Source organism: Lineus longissimus, chromosome 17 (assembly GCF_910592395.1).
Source record: "Lineus longissimus chromosome 17, tnLinLong1.2, whole genome shotgun sequence".
Classification (NCBI taxonomy): domain Eukaryota; kingdom Metazoa; phylum Nemertea; class Pilidiophora; order Heteronemertea; family Lineidae; genus Lineus; species Lineus longissimus.
In genome coordinates this window covers 11,767,388-11,791,768 of record NC_088324.1, presented here as the reverse complement: position 1 = coordinate 11,791,768, position 24,381 = coordinate 11,767,388, and the positions used below count along the sequence as shown (strand labels likewise).

General features: G+C 42.1%; 4 protein-coding genes across 4 annotated transcripts; 2 read left to right on the top strand and 2 right to left on the bottom strand.

The window, feature by feature from the left end:
- The first annotated feature begins 50 nt into the window (after positions 1-50).
- Positions 51-3,628, top strand: LOC135501827 (ultra-long-chain fatty acid omega-hydroxylase-like). Its single transcript, XM_064794190.1, has 3 exons — positions 51-151; positions 715-855; positions 1,331-3,628. The coding sequence occupies exons 2-3, from the start codon at positions 810-812 to the stop codon at positions 2,848-2,850; spliced, it is 1,566 nt and encodes a 521-aa protein (XP_064650260.1). The 5' UTR covers positions 51-151; positions 715-809; the 3' UTR covers positions 2,851-3,628.
- A 29-nt stretch (positions 3,629-3,657) lies between these two features.
- Positions 3,658-6,780, bottom strand: LOC135501829 (cytochrome P450 4F2-like). The gene is made up of 2 exons (XM_064794192.1): positions 6,632-6,780; positions 3,658-5,845 (listed from the first exon to the last, which is right to left on the bottom strand). Exon 2 carries the CDS (start codon positions 5,835-5,837, stop codon positions 4,338-4,340), a length of 1,500 nt encoding a protein of 499 aa, XP_064650262.1. The 5' UTR covers positions 5,838-5,845; positions 6,632-6,780; the 3' UTR covers positions 3,658-4,337.
- A 117-nt stretch (positions 6,781-6,897) lies between these two features.
- LOC135501830 (cytochrome P450 4F2-like) lies at positions 6,898-9,378 on the bottom strand. The gene is made up of 2 exons (XM_064794193.1): positions 9,287-9,378; positions 6,898-8,832 (listed from the first exon to the last, which is right to left on the bottom strand). Exon 2 carries the CDS (start codon positions 8,822-8,824, stop codon positions 7,325-7,327), a length of 1,500 nt encoding a protein of 499 aa, XP_064650263.1. The 5' UTR covers positions 8,825-8,832; positions 9,287-9,378; the 3' UTR covers positions 6,898-7,324.
- A 4,081-nt stretch (positions 9,379-13,459) lies between these two features.
- On the top strand, positions 13,460-22,117 carry LOC135501409 (uncharacterized). Its single transcript, XM_064793522.1, has 3 exons — positions 13,460-14,888; positions 18,823-18,970; positions 19,238-22,117. Exons 1-3 carry the CDS (start codon positions 13,472-13,474, stop codon positions 19,392-19,394), a joined length of 1,722 nt encoding a protein of 573 aa, XP_064649592.1. The 5' UTR covers positions 13,460-13,471; the 3' UTR covers positions 19,395-22,117.
- Positions 22,118-24,381: the final 2,264 nt, after the last annotated feature.

Below are 24,381 nucleotides of genomic sequence, written 5' to 3'. Positions count from 1 at the left end.
AGATGGATGTCAAGACGAAATTAGCATATCGGCCAGGCCAACATATTTGAAATAGTGCATCCGTGTACAATTCAAACACCATTCCATACGAAAACAAGGAAGCACACTGATTGGTATTGATTGAGAGCAGTTCAAAATTAGTGGATATTCGGTAAGTACCGTGAACTGCAAAATCATCGCGGATTTCGCAAAGAATCTTCATTCGCAAAAATGAAAATCGCAAAAAACGAGAGAGATCAAATGCGTCATCCGCTAAAACAAAATTTGCGAAAATTTGCGGTTCGCAGTATAAAGCTTTTGTGGGGTAACTTATACATGAACACCTCGATGGACAGTAGTCCAGATAGCAAACCAGAACCTAAAACTACTGAAACTTTCAATGGTGAATGGGCCCCCCAATTCATGTACATCTATGCAAGTTCACCTCGATGGCACAGTGTCTTTCCATAACGGTTGCCTTCCCCTTGCTCAAGTTCTCTGAGACGCAGTGGACGCTATCAAAATATTTTTGGCAATGTTGCAGTGTGCAAAGAACTCATGCATTCATTGTTTTGATGTGTCTGAAGTCGAAGTTCATGCATGTAAACCTCCCTCATTTAGTTGTTTCCGGATTTCACCAAATCGCATCCAATTACCGCTCACTATTCGTTCAATCTGCAAATGGCCTAATTTTATTCCATGACTGTTGAATGATCAATTCTCCCATTGACCCAGATTCGAACGGTATGTCCCAAAACTCATGACGAACCATAGTCAACAGATAATCACGATAGATAACTTGGCTGAGTGTCTTCTCATTTGTGCAGCGAATGCAAAGTTCTGCGGGTCCGTATTCGATTTCTCGGCAATTAGAAGGTAAGCCATTATCAAGTTTGTTTTAAACCATTATGAACAATGGGATGTTGCTTCTTCTTATTTGTGCTATTTTACTCCATCTACATAGCCGCTTCAATCAAAACCAAACCGTTGCAAACTTGAATAATATACGTAGTTGGTTGTAGAGGTCACAGCCCATCGGAATATTAAGCAGATGAACAACACAAGTTGCGCCATTTTCGTGATAAATGCTCTCGGGAAAAAGTACGATTTTGACATCGTTCTTCATCAGATTTGCGTTAACAATCACTCCTTCCAGTATGTAAATGGCGACCTTTGGTTACCGTAATCAGAGCTCATGATTTTTTACACATCGTACACGGACCAAAAGTGACTCTTAAATTCGCTTCATCGGTATCTCCATACTTTCGCAAAGTTGTAAATGATCTTTGCAGAAAAATTGCAGGTAATAAAAATAGCCGTTTGATTTTTTCTTTAACACTTCTATTTCCAGATACGACAATGCAGCTCTTGACAATCACAGTAGTCTGTCTCGTCCTCTACTCACTCTACCGCCTATACAGATACTACTTCCACTTCATCCGCCCACTGACACAGAAATCGGCCTCCCTTCCCTACCCTCCAAAACACTGGTTATTCGGGAACCTTATCGACCATCCGGGGGTCAACGAGGGCTGTCTCTACTGGTGGTTAGCAGCTGTTGCCAAATGTGGGAAGATCTTCCGCCTCTTTCACGGACTTGAACCACAGCTTTATCTCAGCCATCCGGACTCTGCGAAAGAAGTCCTACGTTCAAGTGAGCCTAAACCGTTGAATATCCCAGGCTACGGTACCCTTCTGCCCTGGTTAGGCCGCGGTCTTGTCGTCTCAGAAGGCGAACAATGGCATCGAAACCGTCGTCTGCTCACTCCAGTTTTCCATTTTGAAATGCTCAAGAAATATTTAAAGGTATTTAACGTAACTGCAGATAAAATGGTCCAGCGATGTGGTCTTATCGCGCAAGATGGGAAACCATTCGACATCTTTCAGCCAGCTGGTCTATTCAGCCTAGACACCATCCTCCGTTGTGCCTTCTCGTACGACCTTGACATTCAGGAACTTGGCGAAAGCCAGCCAATTGTAAAGCTATCGCATGAAGCAGTGACCATTGGTCTCAAGCGATGCTTTAACCCATTTTATTGGCCGGAAATTATTTGGTGGTTGTCGCCTTTGGGAAGAAGGTACAAGGTCGTCTGTAAGGAGTTTAACGATATCTCACGAGATATAATAAGCGCAAGAAAACAGGAACTTGAAGATTCCGACAAATACAACATGGAGAAGAAGGTTCATCATGATTTTCTAGAGATCCTTTTAAAGGCTCGGGACGAGGACGGGAATGGTTTGACCGAAGATGAGATCAGGGCCGAGGTGAATACCTTTATGTTCGCTGGTCATGACACCACTTCAAGCGCCATCTCATGGACATTGTACCAATTGGGAAAGCATCCAGAACACCAGGCAAAATGCAGGACAGAGATCAACAGCATCATGCAGGGACGCGAAGGAGACGAGATGGAATGGGATGACATCACCAAGCTAACCTACCTGACGATGTGCATCAAAGAAACCATGCGGCTGCAAACCACTGTTCCTATGATTTCGCGATACACTACCAGAGATCTCGAAATCAATGGTCACTTGATACCGAAAGGAATGTTGGTCAACATCATGCTGTTTGTCATCCACATGCAACCGGATGTTTGGGTGGACCCAGAAACTTATAGACCGGATCGATTCCTTCCAGATGAGGTCGCAAAGAGAGACACCTATGCCTTTGTGCCATTTTCTGCCGGCCCACGGAATTGCATCGGTCAGAACTTTGCCTTGAATGGAATGAAAGTCGTTCTTTCGAAACTTATCCGAAATTTCCGGATTGGATTGGACGAGACACGCCCACCTAAGAGGTTACCTGTAGCTGTTTTGAAGACTGAAAATGGCCTGTGGTTAACATTTGAACCTCTCAATGTAGATTAGATGGAAAGGAAACTACCGTGTGCAGACAAACAATAATTCAAATTAAATCAAATTCGTTCAGGGTCTCATTTGGTGTAACCTGTCTGACTGAACAGAGAAAATGAGTATTAGTCTCAAAACGTAAAGACCGAACTCAGCGAGTACTCAATTGGCGGGAAAGGGCTTTTTTGGCCCATGGGTTGTGCGTGAAGAAAATTACGGATAACACGTTTTCCTTCTATCTAAGAGCTGAAATGTCAAACACTTCAGAAAAATACTTTATTGACGATATCGAAGAAAAAAAAAACATACTGAGGTAAAAAGTCACTCAAGCCTTTGTGGGGAAAATTGGGCCAGATCTTTACTTTAGTTAACTTACGACTGATGCGAGCACCAACCCCATCCCCAATTCACCAACATGAATCACAAGCCTAAATACAATTCATGTTGCACCAAACGTTTTTAAAACGAACCATGGACAGATACGAATCAATTAAAGTTCCTTTAAAAGGATATCAAACGGATGGCAAGTGCTGCATTTGAATTGAGCTTTTACACAGTCGACCAGAACTATAAGGCGAGAGGTTTGACACACAGCGCAGAACGATGGGGCAACGATTTATCAGAGGCTGTGCTTCCCTGTCCTAGGCATGGGCGGAAACCTGCAATAGATGTAGGCTATTACTCGTAAAATCCGGTGCATGAGACAAGGCTGGTCCGGTATCACACTACAGTAAATCACAATCTTAATTTCTTTAGATTGTCAATTAAAATTAAAGAACAACGAGATATAATAGTACTGAATATTATTACAACCAACCACTCATACTCAATTAAGGCAAGCTTTATTTATCAGGTCTGTATAAGTATGAAAAACCTTAAAATGGTGGCCTGTTCATGGACCCTAAGATGTTATCACCAAAACATTGATACAAACAGGAATTATTCATATTGGGTGCAGTAGCAGGCTTTGATAGCTGGGATCAACTACCAACCTACCCCGTTGGCTACCACCCGCCGTTTTCATTATAAAGCCATTTTACTTCCCGGCGGATTCCTGAGCGATTCCTAAAATGTTAAGATCTATATGATAAACATCGTTTCATTCCCCCAGTTTCTTTGAGGATTCGTCATTGATTTCAGCACGGACTTCTATACATGTAAACGAGTCCGTGTCCGTGATTACAGAGACCTTGCTGCATGGACTTCCATGTAAACATGTCCGTTTCCATCATTTTCGAGATCCTGACCAAGTGTATAAAACCGGAGCTACCTGTATGATTTTTAAAAGGTTTAATGATTTGATCGTTCATCTCTCCAATCATTTTCTATTTCATAAAAAAATGACTGGCAAAGAACAAGTTGTGATACTTTCATATAAGCTGTTATTAAGCGCATGGTCGATCAGTCACTCCTACTCCAGGCAAGTGAACTGGCTAGGAGCGTGTAGACGACCTTAAAATGGTGGTCCAGGATACAACAGGTCGACCAGTACACTGTACTTGTAATTAAGTTCGCTCTAGCTTCAACCAGAGACCGCTCTTGGTCCTTAGGACTGCTTCGGGTACTTTCACAATCGGGTGAGTCGCATCGTAAGTGACGATGTACCGATTCAGAATCCGAGCCAGAGTCACCTTCATCAGATTCATGGCGAAGTTCTGTCCGATGCAATTCCTAGGCCCAGCCGAAAATGGAACGAATGCGAACGGGTCACGATTGACGGCGTTGTCAGCGCTGAATCTCTCAGGGATGAATTCGTCCGGCTTCTCCCACACGCTGGGATGTCTGTGGATTAAAAACAGCATGATGTTGACGTCCACTCCGCTAGGGAGGAGGTGATCCCCGACTTGAATGTCCCGGGTGAGTTTTCGTGATATCATAGGCACCGTCCCGAAGTAGCGCAAGGTTTCCTTTATCCCCATGATCACGTGTGTAAGTTTCGGAAGATCATCAAACTGGATTTCGTCCGAGTCACGATCTTTTAGTATCTCGCGAATTTCCCTCCTGCATGTCTCTTGAAAGTCTTGGTGTTCGGCTAGAGCGTATAATGCCCACGAGAGTGTGCTGGATGTAGTGTCATGGCCGGCGAACATGAATGTGTTTACCTCAGCCTCGATTTCTTCATCTTTCAACCCTTGACCATCCTCGTCCCTGGCAACCAGAAGCAGGTCAAGAAAATCCCTGTGCCTTTCTTTAAAATCTGGATTTTCATCCAATTCCACTCTACGTCTCTGGATGATATCTCGATTGAATGCCTGAAACTGTCGACAGGCAGTCTTAAAGCGCATTCCTGTTGGTGTCATGTAAAAAATCATATCAGGCCAAAGATACGGCGTCAGTCCTCTTTGAATCGCCAATGTTAAAGCATCATGGGTTAGTTTTACAATCCTGTGGTTTTCTCCAAGATGCTGGATGTCTCCGTAGAATGAGCAGACACACTGAAGGACAGTATCCAAGGTCATTAGCCCCATTGGTTTGAAGATGTCAAAACTGTCACCTCTCTCCTCCAACGAGTCGAAGACACTAATAAGGCTCTCCGTAGAGCGGCTAAAGACATCGGAGTACGTCTTCAGCATGTCGAAGTGGAAGGCTGGGGTCAGAAGATGGCGGTTTCTATGCCAGAGGTCTCCATCACTCAGCAAGAGGCCAGTGCCAATCCACGGCTGGACCACGCCGTAACCTGGAATATCCAGCGGCTTCGGCTCCGCCGTCCTCAGAATAACTTTGGCTAGCTCCGGACTTGCAATATGAATCTGGGGTAAGAAAGGTCCAAACCATATCTTGTAAATATCTCCGTACTTTTTGGACAAATCTTCGTACCACGTCAGCGTTTTTTCAGAAAGACCGGGATGTTGATGCAGGGAGCCCCAGAACCAATTCCTTGATGGCGCTTGGATGTCAGAGGTCAACTGTATAATTCGCCTCGCTTTGCCAAAATACCAACGTAGGAACTTCACTAGGACGTACACCAGTCCTATGATGGTGAGGGCGTTGAAGATTTGATTCATCGTGACACCTGGAAATGAAAGCGGGATTTTGTGAAAACGTGTTTTTTGTCAAATCGTATCACGAGGGTGCATACTTGGGAATTAGTCAGAAGCTTTTCATATTGATATCAATTCTATTAACTAAAAGACCTCAACATTCGTCAAGGCAGCCGCTCATGGATTGGGGAAAACGTTCAATTTGCATATGAGATACAATACAATTAATAGGCCTACCCTTGCTCCGCCAGATGTCAGTTTTGGCCGTGAGAGTGTGGTCAGGATCCCAGATTGTCAGGGCTCCAGACCTCACTCTCGCTGATAACGATCATTTAACAGAAGGTCAGTGCATGAAATAAACTGAGAACCACACGTATTAGACCCAACATGCCCAATCGAACAAAATCCAACACGGCCGTGGTGTTTAGATCAAGTTAGTCATTATAAACTTGACGTTGATAACGCCAGGTCACTAAGAGGTTAAAATCTCTATTGACCAACCAGGCAATGTACCAAGTAGGGCAAATCGCTCTGCAGCCCAACGGCCAACCTCACACTCGGTACGAGACACCTCTCACTTTTGATAACGATATGTACATATTATATAGTACCATTGGTCTAACCAGCAATGCTCCCTGTGACAATACAGGCTTCAAAATTTATGTTGAGCACCACTGGAATCGCCATACACAATATACACATACCGTACATGTACGATATAAGTGTCGAGTTGGCATAGGACATAAACCCGATATAGCTTAATCAACACGATTTATCAAATATGTACTGAATCGCGCTTCCTATTGCGGGATACCTACCATAGGTGCCGGGCCTGAAAAATGATCCGTAAACGTCTATGGTTCCGATGCATGAGCACCCCAAGCCTTATGATACAGTTCCGTTGTATAAAATGTATGGACTGAAAACGAAGGCGTCCTCGATAAAGAGGTCACGTGCATAGCCAAGTTAACAAGGTCAACAGTAATAAGACTCATATGTGGATGGTGTCTATAACGAGTCAAATGAGAGTAGGCAACTCTAGTGGTATACAATCGATTATGTCAAACAATAAGCGACGAAATAGTGGGAGAGAATCAATAATTTTCATGTTTATTGGTATATCCTCAAATATTTATACCGACAGAATATAAAATATTCTTGCTTAATTCTTTTTATAAATAACGCTGTATTGAATAAGACAAATCAAAATTAGCAATATTGTGTTCATTCAAGTGTCAGAAGTCTCAATACTGCAAAAGTTCATGTAGATATATCGTAAACTTCCCGTTCTACAATTTTAAAAATTTTAAGTTGGTTTTTCTCGCCACAATGCATGAACATGTACAACTCTTCGCGAACACGCTCTTTTTCCACACATGTTCCCTGCCTTTCCTCAGATTCTCAGAAAGGCCGAAGACTCGACACTTGCATGATTTAAAGTCGATACATCTGTGAAACGATTTACTCTGTATTAAAGATCAACATGACAGTCTATCTTTCCGTCAGGGAGATTAAATTCTTTCTAGCTTCAACCAAAGACCGCTCTCGGTCCTAATGGTAGCTTCGGGCACCTTCACAATCGGGTGAGTCGCATCGTAAGTGACGATGTACCGATTCAGAATGCGAGCCAGGGTCACCTTCATCAGATTCATGGCGAAGTTCTGTCCGATGCAATTCCTAGGCCCAGCCGAAAATGGAACGAATGCGAACGGGTCACGATTGACGGCGTTGTCGGCGCTGAATCTCTCAGGGATGAATTCGTCCGGCTTCTCCCACACGCTGGGATGTCTGTGGATTAAAAACAGCATGATGTTGACGTCCACTCCGCTAGGGAGGAGGTGATCCCCGACTTGAATGTCCCGGGTGAGTTTTCGTGATATCATAGGCACCGTCCCGAAGTAGCGCAAGGTTTCCTTTATCCCCATGGTCAGGTTTGTAAGTTTCGGTAGATCATCAAACTGGATTTCGTCCGAGTCACGATCTTTTAGTATCTCGCGAATTTCCCTCCTGCACGCCTCTTGAAAGTCTTGGTGTTCGGTTAGAGCGTATAATGCCCACGAGAGTGTGCTGGAAGTGGTGTCATGGCCTGCGAACACGAAATTATTGACTTCCGCCTCGATTTCGTCGTCTTTTAATCCTCTACCATCCTCGTCCCTGGCAACGAGAAGAATGTCAAGAAAATCTCTTTGCTTTTGTTTCAAATCAGGATTTTCACTTAGTTCTAGTTTCCGCTTCTCAATTATATCACGTGTAAATGCATGGAAATTTTGGCAGGCAGTCCTGAAGCGCATTCCTGTAGGCGAAATGTAAAAAGTAATATCAGACCAGAGATAAGGCTTAAGACTTCTATAAATTGCCAAACTCAAAGCATCATGGGTCAGTTTGACAATCATGTGGTTCTCACCAAGATGCTGGATATCTTCGTAGAATGAGCAGACACACTGAAGGACAGTATCCAGGGTGAGCAGCCCCATTGGTTTGAAGATGTCAAAACTGTCACCTCTCTCCGCCAACGAGTCGAAGACATTAATGAGGCTATCTGTAGTGCGCCGAAAAACATCAGCGTACGTCTTCAGCATATCGAAGTGGAAGGCTGGGGTCAGAAGATGGCGATTCCTGTGCCAGACGTCACCATCACTCAGTAAGAGGCCAGTGCCAAGCCACGGCTGGACCACGCCGTAACCTGGAATATCCAGCGGCTTCGGCTCCGCCGTCTTCAGAATAACTTTGGCTAGCTCCGGACTCGCAATATGAATCTGAGGGATGAAAGGTCCAAACCATATCTTGTAAATATCTCCGTACTTTTTGGACAAATCGACGTACCACGTCAGCGTTTTTTCCGTAATGCCTGGATGTTGATGCAGGGAGCCCCAGAACCAATTCCTTGAAGGCGCCGGGATGGCAGAGGTCAACTGTATAATTCGCCTTGCCTTTCCGAAATACCAATGTAGGAACTTTACCAAGGTGTATATCATACCAATGATGATCAGCGCGTTCAGGACTGGATTCATGCTCACACCTAGAAAAAGAGGAATTTGAAAGCATTGTGAGTGTTGTGGTCAAAACCTAAATTGAAATCTAATTGACAGATGGCGCGTGACGTCAAAAATAATCAGTGATTTGTCGAAAAAAATCTTATCTGTCGTGGAAGCATCTCTACATCAGTAAATCACGAGATCACTAGGTATAATGCCGTACGCATACTTAAGTCCACGAAAGTGGTGTTGTCCACGAAAGTGGGGTTAACCACGCCTCTTAACCAGATGCAATATGTTCTGTGTCAGGCTATGTAATGGCGTCATCGTCGGTGTTTTCACAACCACGCTGGGACGACAACCACGATATAAATATAATGCTGGGGAAGATTTTTACCAGTGGGTCTTTTGGGGGGGGGGTAATACGACTAGTAACACTACGACTTCTAGTAATATGACTCTCACAGATGAAATGATGTGACGCATCTTGCTACCTACCATGGATGAGTAAACTTCTGACTGAAAATGCTGCGGGAACGTCTCTGAAAACGATTGTTCTGCCAGCAGCGAAGTGATCCTGTCCTGATGAGGTAAATACTATTAATCAAATGCAAAATATTGGTACAGATGTCCTCAGTTAGGCAGTCGTCACGTGCATAATCAAGTTATAAATAGGTTAATTTAGTACTACAATACTGAATTACCATTAACAAGGGTGACTTTGAAACCAAGGTTAACAACTTGGCACTATCAAAATTGGTTCATGAGCTTGTTCAGACATTCAGAGTAACTGTTAGTTAAGAGGTTGCGATCGCAATCGTGAGAATCTTTCGCCTACTTTCACTTTGAAATCAGTTCACTTAACTTGCGATCGGTGTCAAAATGATAAGGAGAAACGTATTGTCTTTCTCAACAAAGAAACAACCCAGGCTTTTGCCACTGATACATCTATATCATTTTTTATGAGATGCATTTTTACATCATGACCACCAAGGTTTTGGCATCTTATCAACATGTACTCCGGCTACGATTAAGGAGAGTATAGGACAATGATGTTCAGGGTGAGTATCATAGGAGCGAACAGTCCACCCCTGAGGAGGCATTTCAAAGTCACCAAGATTACGCATATAGAAGGTTTTTTTATCCCGGGATTTGTTTTTATAGATCAGCATGAGTATCGTCATGATCATAGTGATAAGATATGCTGATAATTCTAGGACAGCTCTTAGGATGGGCGTGGCACCTCATGAGTACACATGTACCGACGGGAGCAAAACTGTATTTTAACTTTAAAGACATAACTTCCGGCAAAGATTTTAGTCTGAGTGTTAAGGCATGTCACAACCAACATTCGCATCGTGAATTAGATCCATCCTGAGATTCAAGGAATCTTTCAGTCATTATTTACGTCATTTAGGCCCACAAATATATTTTGACGTCATTTAGGCAACAAATATCAAGCGACGGAGTATGATATACGAGGATGAAGAGCCCGAGTCCGTCTGGAACTGTCTCACTGATTTTTAAATAACGCTTCCACAGCCAGGCCGTGTACCCAACGCGCTTAGCGGACGATAATCGTCGAGCTACAGCGATAACGATGGAGATATTCCGAATCAAACTAGAGATCTTCAGCAATGGCTTGAGCAAGACTCTTATTTAATTGGCCATTCCCCAAGGAGAGGTTTAAGCGCGATAAATACGAGGGAAGTCTAACGAGGTGTTATTTGAAGGATTACGATGGCGATTTTACCATTTCAACTCGAAGCTAATATTATTTTAATATAAGGCATATGCGGAGATATACAAGTCATTGTGCTGGTAAGTATACAATACAAGAATTTTTATTGTGTTTCTATCACGAGTTGGATATGTTAAAAGAATGTAATCTATGGCGGAGACGGATTGAGTGGCGTTAAGAAAATATCAGGACTTTTACAACAAAGTATTGGAGGTGAGTCTGCGTGTATGTAATTACAATTACTCGCCAAACCAAAGAGATTTCGTGTCATTGCTAACTTTTCTTCTATTGGAAAATTGAAAATGGTAAGGGCACGTAAGTCATCATTAACGAAAAAAGTAAAAGATAAACTGGATGAGTTTCGATGGTACGTTTCTTGAGAAATTTGTCAGAACCCAAAATTCAAAGATCTACCTGAGGGTTTATGAAAAGACCAACGATCATCTTGAACCTCAGTGTTATACGCAAACAGGCAGCCGGCTGATTAAGATGAAGACGATAAATAAGAAGAACTATCAATAATTGTCATCAACGTCTCTTTGGCCGCTTGGACCAGTGTACGTTAGCAAGGAAATTGGTCAGAGACGACACAGATAAGGATCAGTCACATTCTTGTTAATATATCTACAGTCATTTCTGAATTGCTATGAAATTTATTTTGTCCGCCAATACATTTACAGACTGTCTTGTTCACAACGATGCTTGACTCGAATAACAGGACTTTGTCACTCAGCTTGAAATTCATTCTCATGCACGAATCGGCCAAGTTAAATGCCATCTACTTGAATGAATTTGCTATTAGCAAAAATTGATAAAGACAAGTCTAAAATATTGCTAATAGCCATGAATTGACACAGCGTGCCTTGCCCCATGTCCAAACACCTACAACGATGATTTTATCAGTAGATTAGTGAAAGTAGTTCATCATGTAATGCTAATTAGATCAATTTATTGTCAATCAATAAAAATTCCTTCACAAGTCTGCCAGACGACTTATAGCCTATCTACGCGCGACATCGCTGAACGTTGCTAGGCAGCCATATTTTCCTGGCCGGCCCGCTTTGAGAAGTTGACAAGACGTCCCATCGTTGTCTGCTTATTCAATGTTAAGCATCCGACTAGATGAGAAGGGAAATTCATTCAGCGTTTTAACACGTGCACTACTGATACTGCGAAGAAAGAAATTATGATGCTGGTTCATTCTAATGTCGTTTCAATTAAACTATGCAAGAATTCACTAATTTTAACAGAGATCTGAATTATAACTCCGGAACTAAGGTACCGGTAAGTGATCATTTGCGCCCGTAATTTAACCCATCTCCCATACAACTCTCCGCAACAAAATATCATATCAAGGTGACATTGAAATAGCGAGTTTCCCACGAAAGAAATATAAATTAGTGCCTTGTAGACGCTAAGCAATCAAAAACATCGTTTAGCAGTCAATTGATGTAAATTGATAAAAAAGGCATGGTTAATATAAAATGCGATCTCATTAGGATATGGTGGAATACCTTTATAGAGAGGGCAAACAGGTATAACCCGATAAAGTGTCTCCCTGGAGACGGGTGAAGTAAGAGATATCACGCGTTTTCGCCAAGAGCAAATTAAATCGTCCTCTTCCACCAGGCTAATATTTCTCAAAGGTCCGGTTTAGTGGACTGTGAAAATTACGGCTGACTGTTTCTTTAATAGAAGGCGTGGGCTCATTCTATTCCCAGTTGTAGGAAAGAAAATATCCTTATCATTGCTACTACATGTTGCGAGGAGATTCCCTGAGTATATTCATTTTGATTCATTTCATATTGGCATTATTTATAAGGAAAACGTCACAACCAGCCGAAAAGTCCGGGTTAGGGTTACTAAATTTCTTATCTTTATATGAAGCTTCAGCCGCTATCTTTACGAATTGTGATTGCTTGAAAGAAGTTGTCAAAAGAACAACGAAACGGACCTCACCTGTGATCGGCCCAATGATTTTGAAAATGAAGAGGCTTCATATTTTCAGTAATACTACGGAAGAAAATGGTGATGCTATTAGCAAAATTCATGATTTTCTGTGCGAAGAAGCTTTCTCTTTACAAAATCTGAATGTCTGTCCCTTGTCACAACCGGCTATAATGGGCATAACACAATCTATATTTCAAAGGTGCCTAAGCTAAATACACACAATTTTTTTAAACGGTATGTCAGGATGGGCCAAAGTCCTTCAAGAAGATATCCAAACATTTGTTTAGCATCGGTGAATGCCCTCGCTTGGTGACCATGGAAAATCATTATGGATATATGGAATATCATTAGGGGTGTTTAAACATAGCAAATACATCCCATAAAGAATTCCCGACCCTAATTTCTTTCGAATGTTTGTCCAATAAGAATATATTGAAATGCCCCAAAGCCATCCATTCGGTATTTACTCATCGCTCATGATATCATCTTAAGCCTGCATGAATCAATACATACAATCATTAATGGAATTATACAAAAATGCATCAGTCAGTACAGGCAGTGTTGGGGTGAGATGGTATGAATTTACTATTTAGCTAATACATTTCCAATCGATCTTTTTTTCGTCTTCTGAAACCTGCATCACTCTGTTTAATCACATGTGATATTTGGCTTCAAAGCATTAACAATTTCGGCATAGTTAAGATGGCATGGTCAACAATTAACAGACTTCTCATGAAGTGATTGCTCATATCGTTGCATATTTACTTTCTTTAGGCAGATATTGACCAACCATTGTGCCCCAAGATTGGGTTCTAAAAGCATGTGGTACAATAATTATAATGAATTGGTCTGAATGAATAAGACAGAAGTCAACTATCGTGTTTCTCTTACGACAAAGGGATCATACCGGCGGTATTTACCATATTCTGTTGACCTTGAGCATTTCTTTCATTTCAGATCACGCTATCAGAGGTCAGACCAGCGCCATTTTGATGTCTGAAGTGGACAGTTCCACAGATTCCGGCGTGGACAGTGCGCTTCCGTCACCAGAAATCATGACGAAGACTACACCCCGTCCCAAGAAACCGAAAGGGAGGGCCAATCTTCCTATCTCTATTGGGAAGGAACACCAGATCATCCAGGCGGCTGTCCAGGCTGCTCTGACGGCTGTCAAGGACTTCAAAAACAAACACAAATCAGAAAGTGACGTCTGTGTTGAAAGGTGTGTGAGTTTCGCAACAGATACTTTACCAAGTTTTCGTGTTGAGACTATTGAATTTGACACTTGGGAAGATTACGAAACTGCAACGAGCTCTCGTAGAGTTGATAAACGGATTAAAGAGAGGGAAGAGTTCCACGAGATTCACGATCTCTGCGAAACTGGGCGAGGGTTCAAGGAAAATGTACTAAGTTGCTATGGGAAACTTCACAAGGCAGCTTTTGGGCATTTGTATAAGTATTGTCTAAGTTTCTCTGAAGTTGTTGATCCAGAGGTAGACATTTCCATCGCAAAGAAATATGACGATCTGATCTTTGACATGAGGAAGGAGTTACAAAGATGGTTCAAGTTGTTCAAAGACTTGCGATCAGGCTATTTTACCAAGTGTAGTCCATTCTTAGACTGGCTGGTCCATTACAAGGACGTGGAAAAATGCATGACCGCAATTTGTGACGTCATTGTTAACATTTGCAACGGGATGAAAGCGTGGGTCAGGAGAGACGAAATGTATCCACGTGACCTCCACAACGCGGCAAATGTGGAGTCACACCTGCGCGCAAATGCGCAGAAGAAACTCAACAAACACCAGCATCACAAAGCAACTCTTTCAAATGAACTACAGCGAAAAACTAGGGAACATGAAACAATTCACAAAGAGTATAATATTTTGAGAGCAAGGCGAAAGAGATTTTGGAGTAGTTTAGAGACTGTTGAATACAAACAAGAACGTATCCAGGCGACAGCGGACGGGAAGGACTTAGAACTTGAGAAACTCGAGCGCCAGTATGATAGGATGAACGAACGGGTAAAACCTGGGAAGTATAATGATGAATGGGCGATAAAACTGTTTAAAAAGACAAAAAGTGAGCTAACTGATGTTCAGCACGATTCAGATAAGTTACATGAAGAGTTAAAGGCCTGTGAGCGCCAGATTGACCGTATCAGAAATGACCAAAGGGGTCACGAAGATGCCATTTATGAGACGAAGATTGAACTTAAGGAAGCGGAGGTGGGTAAAAAGGATGCAGGGGAGAGGCTGGCGATGTTTGATCTGGAAACGGAGCGCCTTCAAGAAGAGATTACAAGGGCCAGTAAAAGGTTCGAAGAGATTCAGCGACTCAGAGATTACAAACTTCTACCAGATAGCCTAAGACGGATTTATTTCACGCAGAAAGTTTTGCCAGAGGAAGGTAGGTGAAAAGTAAAGTTTAATTGAGGATTTCTGTCAATTATGGTTTGGGGATTTAAAAATTTAAGAGCGCTAAACCAAAATTGACGGAAATCCTCACCAATTAGACCAATAACTGAAGAACTCTTCCACACCCATGAGACCTCTTAATTCGGACCCATTGAATTGATTGCATGCGCAAACAGACAAAACAGGATGAAAAGAATAATATCTATAGTTGATAAAAGCCACCTGGTGGCCATTAATCGAACTCCTCTTTCCAGTACCAGTTCTTTTTTAACACGTGAACCCTTTACACTTGTTACTTCTTTCTGGTATGACCAAAGGTGACAGAAAATTGTAAGATGCGGGGAGTGTGGATCTCAATGTAATTCTATTGTGAGCCTTTCCTACATACCACCCAAAAACCAATTTCAAACCGGCATAAATACACAAGAACCTTTTATTGGGCTAATTTCGTTTCTGTATCAGACCTTCCACCCTCCGCCCTGGGACGAAGCGTTCTTGGGTCAGCTGTTGACCCATGCAAATTCTTCAACAAATTCTTTTATAAGCTGAACATGGCTATTACAAACGTTTTGTCCAGAAGCAAGGGTTAAACGCTTATCTCACCTTTTATGTCAGAAATGATAAAAACAAGTCATAAATGAGAAGTAACTGGCCGCTTTTGTGAATCATTCACGGACGACGACGACGCACGGCGGACACTGCGGTATTACATAGAATCATTAAAGAACGACGACCACGACGGAAGACGGACACCGCGGTATTACATAGACTCGTTGTTTGTAAAATGTTCAAGGACGACCAAGACTATGACCGACGACTGACACAGTGGTATTGCAGACTCATGGTACCGGTGAGCCGAAAAAGGGGCTTGTGAATCATTCACGGACGACGACGATGCACGTCGGACACTGCGGTATTACATAGAATCGTTAAAGAACGAAGACCACGACGGAAGACGGACACTGCGGGACGGACACTGCGGCATTACATAGACTCGTTGTTTGTAAAATGTTCAAGGACGACCAAGACCATGACGGACGACTGACACAGCGGTATTGCAGACTCATGGTACCGGTGAGCCGAAAAGGGGTTGGTTTGAAGATGTTTTTTATGTTTTTCTGATCATTTATGTAAGTTTTAAGAACCACAGTATTAAGTGTAGTCATCGGTGTAACGGAATGATTTTACTACGAACCCATTAACTGCTTAGTAAGATTTTGTTATGAATAATGTCCTTCAAACTAGTAAATATCTTCAGGATTCCAATTGATAAACTGGTCTGACAAAGCAATATCGATTTTATTTGGAATGTTTGGTCGCTAGAGCAAAAGGAATTTTAATCACACTAAGCATCTTAATCGAGGAAATATAAGTTTTCGTGCTGATAGCATATATTACTTTATTCAATCAGAAGTCCTGAAGTTGCCTGCCAAGCATTGCTGGGATCGTCTTTTAATTAATGATTTGGCGGCGTATCATTTTTAAATTAGCGTTTTGGTTGGGTGTCTGAAAATTCGGCACCTATTCATATATGCATATTGTTCCAACAAATTCCAATGGTCACCATCAGAAACTCAACACTTCTGTAGCCTCAGAAATTGAAAGCAAATATAAGTCATTTTCTTCAACTTGGCCTTGATTGAGAAATGAACTCCGAGACAACTGTCATGAGTAACAAGCAGAATCAGTACTTTCGGCATGTTAACAATATATGGTGAGTTGTTTAAATCAACCTGCACCAGTGTTTTCCACAAGGCTAGGGTGGCCCAACCTACCTTTGCAGCTTTCCTTTCCACCCTACCTTGAAAGAGCCATCCTACCTTGTCCTAGAACTTTGTAGAGGGTTCCTATAGGGCCACCCTACCTCAAATTGCTGGCCAACCTACCTTGTGTTGTACACTGGTAAAACGTCATGAAAATCAAGGGTATCACCCTACCTTGAGAAAACGCTGTGGAGAACACTGCTGCACATAATCGTTCAGCAGAATAACAATATTTTCCTCCCTGGGCAAAAGTGTGAGGTAAACACTGAACCATTTACAAACAAACTGTGCAAAACAAGATTTCATATAATTTTTTTGACATGGTTAACTATAGTTTATGTCACTACCTGACTTGGCGACACCTGCTATCCAACGACAAAATTTTATTGAACAGTGGAGTTGATTCATGATATAGGCGAAATGGCATTAGGCGAATTGGCGAAAGGTAAAATGGCAAGACACCACCAGGAAATCCTCATCTGGTTTCATGAATATGATATGATATATTCTCTGTTGAAGTGATCAAGACATGTCATTGATTTTAAAGTTTTTACTGTTTATCTCACCTTTTATGTCGGAAATGATAAAAACAAGTCATAAATGAGAAGAACTAGGGTGTGATATGCAACAGGTTCATAGCTAAAGTAGTCAAGTAACTGGCCGCTTTTGTGAATCATTTACGGACGACGATGACGCACGTCGGACACTGCGGTATTACATAGAATGTAAAAGAACGACGACCTCGACGGAAGACGGACACTGCGGTATTACATAGACTCGTTGTTTGTAAAATGTTCAAGGACGACCAAGACCATGACGGACGACTGACACAGCGGTATTGCAGACTCATGGTACCGGTGAGCCGAAAAAGGGGCTTGTGAATCATTCACGGAAGACGACGACGCACGTCGGACACTGCGGTATTACATAGAATCGTTAAAGAACAATGACCACGACGGAAGACGGACACTGCGGTATTACATAGACTCGTTGTTTGTAAAATGTTCAAGGACGACCAAGACCATGACGGACGACTGACACAGCGGTATTGCAGACTCATGGTACCGGTGAGCCGAAAAAGGGGCTTGTGAATCATTCACGGAAGACGACGACGCACGTCGGACACTGCGGTATTACATAGAATCGTTAAAGAACGACGACCACGACGGAAGAAGGACGCTGCGGTATTACATAGACACGTTGTAAAATGTTCAAGGACGACCAAGACCATGACGGACGACTGACACAGTGGTATTGCAGACTCATGGTACCGGTGAGCCGAAAAAGGGCTGGTTTAAAGTTATTTTTTATGTTTTTCTGATCATTTATGTGAGGATTAAGAAGCACAGTATTAAGAAGAAAAAAGGTTTGGTTGAAAGTTGTTTTTTATGTTCATCTGTGCTTTTATGTGGGGATTAAAAACCATTGTAGATGAGAACAAAAAAGGGTAGGTTTTAAGTTCATCTGATATTTCATGTGGGGGACTTGAAAGAAACTTATAAAGGATCGAGAAAAAAGTTGATTTAAAGTTGGTTTTTATGTTCTTCTGGTCGTTTATGCGGGGGATAAAAAACCACTGTATAGATGTGAAGAAAAAAGGGTTGGTTTGATTTAAGTTCATGTGATGATTTATGTGGGGGATAGTAAAGATATTTATAGATGAGGGGAAAAAGCCGTTCGTCTGATAGTTTCTAGTTTTTTTTAATAGATGTATATATGAGTAGAAAACGGGGGTGATTTAATGATGATATTTTATGCGGGGAATCTAAAAAGATGTACATGTACATGTATAAGCGGAGAAGAAAAAAGGGTTTGGATTTAAATTGTTTTACGTTCATCTAATATTCATGTGGGGAATAAAAAACATTACAGATTAGAAGAAAAGCGGGTTGGTTTAAATTTGGTTTTACCAGTCATCTGATATTTTATGTTGGAGATTGAAAAAGATAGAGAAGTGAGAAAAAATGGTTGGTCTAAAGTACATGTGCTTATACTTTTATGATTTATTATACACTCATTAATATTTTCATAGTTACCATTTCTTTTTATGATATGACATTACATGCAGAAATCTCCGACACAGTAGAATGAGCCATGCCTATCTCGAAGAATCATCTCAGTCCACTTGTCGAGTGACTTGGCAAGTTTGCTTCATATTTTCAGAACAGGCCAAGCCGTTAGATAAAGCCCTGGACATGGTGAGCAAATACATCGGTGAGGACTGGAAGAGGCTCTACGTTACGCTACCATTCCAAAACAAGCGCGAGAAAGAACGGAAAGAGAGAGATGTGGAGACACTCGATATTATCAGGTATTTTCAGGCTGTTGACAGCTAACTTGTGCGGCCTCCTTAATTTTGAGGCAACAGGGTGACACAAACACTTACTTGAGAGTCCAAGTCGTCAAGATCACAAAACCACAGAGAAAAGCATACACGGGAAACAAAAACACTATCACGACTTATTTCATCAATCTACAGCGTGACGGGGAACAGTGAGCTGTGGGGAACATCCGGGACGATAGATTTAACAAAAACCATAAGTATGTTTTGGCCTCACCAAACTTTATACCATTTCAGCCCAAGGTTTGACCTGACCCTAGAAGACCGAGCGAAGCGTAGCCTGGAGAAGTGGAAGCTGATGTACAGGAAGGCAACAGTAAGGGACCTGGTCAAGTCCCTAAAACGGATAGAGAAAAGTGACCTCGCAGAAAGCGTTGAAGAAGCATGCATGTGATAAATAAGCCCCAGTTTCGATAGGCTCTAAACTATGGAGAAATTGAGAAAATCAAACTTGCAGTAAGCATCGAAAATCCTGTAAATACATGATATTCTATCATGAAAATATGATAGTTCCCTATTGTATAGGTCTCTCTACAATGGGACGTATTTGTGCTGGTTGTGAGGAAGGGGAAGTACATTTTTCGCCGAATAGCGCAAAGGTACCACTACGGTTATTTGACGTGAAGGTATCATGATTCTCCTCACGGAGTTATGCGTTAATAGTAGTCTGAACCTGGTCCTGTAATTGAATTAAACGAAAGGGGAAAGAAATGACCTGGCCGAAAGAGTAGTCAAAGAATTAGTCTTCCGAGCAGTCTCTCACAAGGGCTGCAAAGAGTGCAGAGGCAAGCCATGGGAATCGTGACAAGAGTAGCAAATCCCACGCCAATCAATCCTATTTAATATTGGCTCGGAGTCAGTCTGTACAAAGCAGACGATCTTTGCAGCACTAGCTCTCAAAAAGCACAGCAACAACCAGCACTCACTCCTCAATGAACATCAGAGAACGAAGTTAATTCTCTTCATCATAGATTGTTCAAGCCCGCGAACTGATCGCGGAAAACACCCAAGTTGAGAATATCCAGAACATTGAATGTACAAGGGCTACAGACATCGTCAAGCAAACAGACGTCGCTGATGGAAGGTTTTGATTGCATCAACCACCCAATCCGATATATATGGAGAAGCTGGACGAGAAAGCACCGACAATCAAAGTCGCAACTCAGTCTGATGGATCCCTGAGAGACAACACCACAGGTTGGACACAAGAGGACATGACAGTAGGAGCGTCAACCAAGACAAGATGGGAATTGTTTCACTGAACATGCTGCAGAGGATACTGGAGGGAGGGGAGAAGCACATGGCAGAGCCACCACCCCTCTGACGTCACAACAGCAACAGATCGGACACTGACTGGGAAGATGGCAAGACAGATAGTGACGTCGAAGAAGCTTGCATGGAATATCATATCATGAGTAATATTCAATTTGGTTTGGGATATTTATTGATTTAAAATTATACGATGACCATCAACCAAAATTTTGAAACCCCTTAAGAGCCATCTAGTGTCGAGGAAGGGAACTGAACTTTCCTTGACTTTGGCCATCCCTGTCTGCAAAGCAAAGAGGAAAATCACCCTGCTTGCCACCATGGGCCGCCACTTGTGGTATCACAGTAATGCTGATATCTATAGTAATGATTTTCGCCAGTGCGGCGAGGCAGTTTTGGACATGACTTTTAGGCAGGTCGATTGTTTTTAACTCGTTCTAGAACATTGGGTGATTTCAAAGTCAGTTTTAAGAGTAAGTGTTAAGAGAAAACAAAGTATTAGCAGGGATGTATCTACAACTGCAGAGGGGCTAGGTGCTCTTGTCCAAAAAAGTTTTGGATGAATAAATCTCGGCATTTGAGTCGGAGAGTAATGTGTCTGGAAGAGGCTTCGCCAGAAGAAAAGCCCTGCCTACAGGCCTGACAAGGTTACATCAGAAAGTCGGAAATCACCTTGGATATACATAACCTGCGTGCATCAACGGAATGACATAGGCCTACCAATAAATAAGACTGAGACGCAGAAGATCGTCAGTGCTGCATATCATTTTGGCGGGAAACACGGCCGAGCTTTCATACAGTCAACAAATTCAAATACCAGCAGTATATCATATTCTCTCCACCAAATACAGTATATACATCATTGTGAAGAAGATTTCATAATAAATACAAACATGAGACAACCCCATAATTTATTATTGACGACAGGCCGCATCTCTGCACGAGCGCGCCAAACAGTAAGCACGTGGAGCTTCCTTAGTTATGTAAATGGCCGCGGAGCGCACTGATCGCCCGCTACGCAAGTAGGCCGTTCGTTTGTGTTTCTCTTTGGCGACCTCGTCCGCCGATTTGTGTGACTGTTATTTGTGTACCGTTGTGATAGTATATTGGTCCTGGGAGCGAGAATGACTATCTTGGTGTCAAACGACCACGTGGCGTTCAGCATGTTATTCCAACATCGGCACAATTAAGAGTAGACACGGGAATGATTTGGCGGTAAAATCGGGATAGTTTCATATGATAGGGGGATTGAGGGCAAGGCGGACGCAAGGGGCATGGACGGGGCATCTTTGTGGGTTTAAAAGGCAGACAGGCCTTTGGAACAGATTAGGGCAGAACGGCGCATCGCTTTAGGGGCACGGCGGGCCGCCCTTCCAAATCGTTCTAGATATATCCTTGGTGCGTTTAAATATGATAGCAGGATTAATAGCCATAGATTAACACTGAGATTAACACTAAATCTCAGTGTCAAAACCAAAACCAACTTTGAAATCACCCAGTGTTTGTGCAGTTAATTGGGTTTTTTTTAATTATCTGTGCAGAGAAGTCAAGGTCCTCCTGCAAGTCAGTTTTGTATGAAAAAAACAACATATATGCCCAAGTTGTCCTCTTAATGCAACAGCTATTGCAAGTGATCATTAATGTGTTTTCACAACGATCTAATCCGCGTACGGGACAAGTCAGCCCTCTTTACGTTTCACAGATTAATGTGTTTTTAATGTGGCTTCGTGTTTATAAGTGGCTTTCCAAGAACTTTTAAAATGACAGTATTGTATTTTGCATGTTGTATTTCATCAAAGTTTTGATTTATTTGAATTCAGTTTTAAAAATAAAGGATTAGAAAATTGACCTGTTTAATTCAGTATTTAATTCTTTACAATGGTTTTAGCTCACGCCTTATATCATGGTACAAGGGGTGTAGCTGGAACCAAAACATGAAAACAACAAGTATATACTTGCAAGTCCGAGGCCGTGAGAATGAAAGTTCCTGTTTCGCGTCCAAAGTAGAAAAGACATCAGGTTATTATTAATTTAATATTCGTTATTGATAAACGCTACGAACCATTTTTCTGGTATAAGGCCAATGATTTTACATCGTTTCAAATCATTGAGATCATGTTGTAACGAGGATGAGGCCAACTAATTTAAACTGTTTGTGGTCCAGACCCTCCCCCATGGGTTTGTAATTGTGATTTTTCTATCAGCTTTGTCACAGACAGAAAAAAGTATTTCGGTCAAAGCCAACAGTAAAAAGAGGCCTATCTTGATGTATTATAGCTTTTCCCAAATAATGAAACTTCAAAAGGCGGCTCTGAACGAACGACGGACCAATCACAATCATATTGACGCAAAACAAAAGTTTCATTCGCATGGCCTTACGAGATGTTCCCATGCATGCGCAATGCATGGTCGCTGAAACACTGTATCTCGCTTCACAAACAGCGAGTTTTGAAATCGTAAAATCGGTCAGAATATTGAACGAGACAAAGAATTATATCAAAAAATCCAAAAATTGGCTTGCGTGACTTTTTCCGGATGCTTGAACTGCCAACTTGATAGTCGATAGTTATTTTGAAGAAATTGATGCATCCACCTCTAGCTATCCGTGTCGAATATCAGTGTCGCGAGGTCACATTGCTTTTCCGCACTCGTCTCATCCAGCGTCCGCACAAATTCGTGCAATAATACCACGTCGGAATCTAACAAAATGAATTTAAAATCGACACACAGATGAGCTATGACATCCCCTCTATCGTAATACATCTTATGCCCTAAAACAGATCAAAAGTCCAAGGATTTAAAAGGCGGTTTAAAGGGCCCGACGTGTGACCATGACCTATCGCTCCGTACGTCATTGGGTGGGGCGAAATTGTTGACCTTTCGGGCGGGCTTTCGGGACTTTCTCAGAAGTGTCTCTGTCCTTGGACAACTCACTTGTGATATCACCAGCGGCGTGAAATGGGATATCTTGAATTAAAAATGCTTTAAGGGTTGGCCGTAGGTACCGCCATTTTGGCTAGACCTCCAAATCCTAAAGCAATTAGAACTCAGTTGAGCAATTGAGCACAGCTTGAAAAATCAACTCGGACAGATATGTAGACCGTCTCAACCGCAAATTTAGAAGGGGTCTCGGAGCTCGACACTCATCTCCTCCAGATAAGACAACAGTCTCCACCAAAAAGACATTGTTGTGCGTTACAGACGCTGTCGTATGCTGAGGACAACATCACACTGACATGACTTCATCCACCCGAGGCGATTTTGATTGGAGGAGCTGAACTATCAGAGACATCCTCTCCTACAGATGTGGAGACCGTCTCCTCAATGAAATTGCACCTGAGAGACATTCGTCTTACGTTATTTAGACTCGGTCTCCGCGAAGTTCCATCCCAACCAGTTATTGATACAGTTTCCTCTTCATATCTTGATCTGGTGATCATCTCAGATTTAAAGACAGTTTGTATGATACGGCAGACATGTCACAACCATTCCTTAACAGTTTTCGACACATTAGACTGATGATTATCTCAGATTTGAGGAAAGTCTGTATGATATGACACATGCGACACAACTATTTCTCAACTGTCTTCGACACATTAGACTGATGATCATCTCAGATTTGAAGACGGTCTATTGATATGACAAACATGTCACAACCATTCTTCAGCAGATTTGACTGACGGTCATCTCAGATTTGAGGACAGTCTGTATGATATGACACATGCGACACAACTATTCCTTAACTGTCTTCGACACATTAGACTGATGATCATCTCAGATTTGAAGACGGTCTATTGATATGACAAACATGTCACAACCATTCTTCAGCAGGTTTGACTGACGGTCATCTCAGATTTGAGGACAGTCTGTATGATATGACACATGCGACACAACTATTCCTTAACCGTCTTCGACTCATTTGACTGGTGCTCATCTCAGATTTGGAGACAGGTTGTATGCTATGACCATTATGTCACAACCATTACTCAAAGAGTCTTAGACACACTCGACTGACGATCATCTCAAATTTGATGGTCTGTAAGATAGGACACACATGTCACAACCATTTCTCAACTGTCTTTGACACATTCGACTGATGATCATCTCAGATT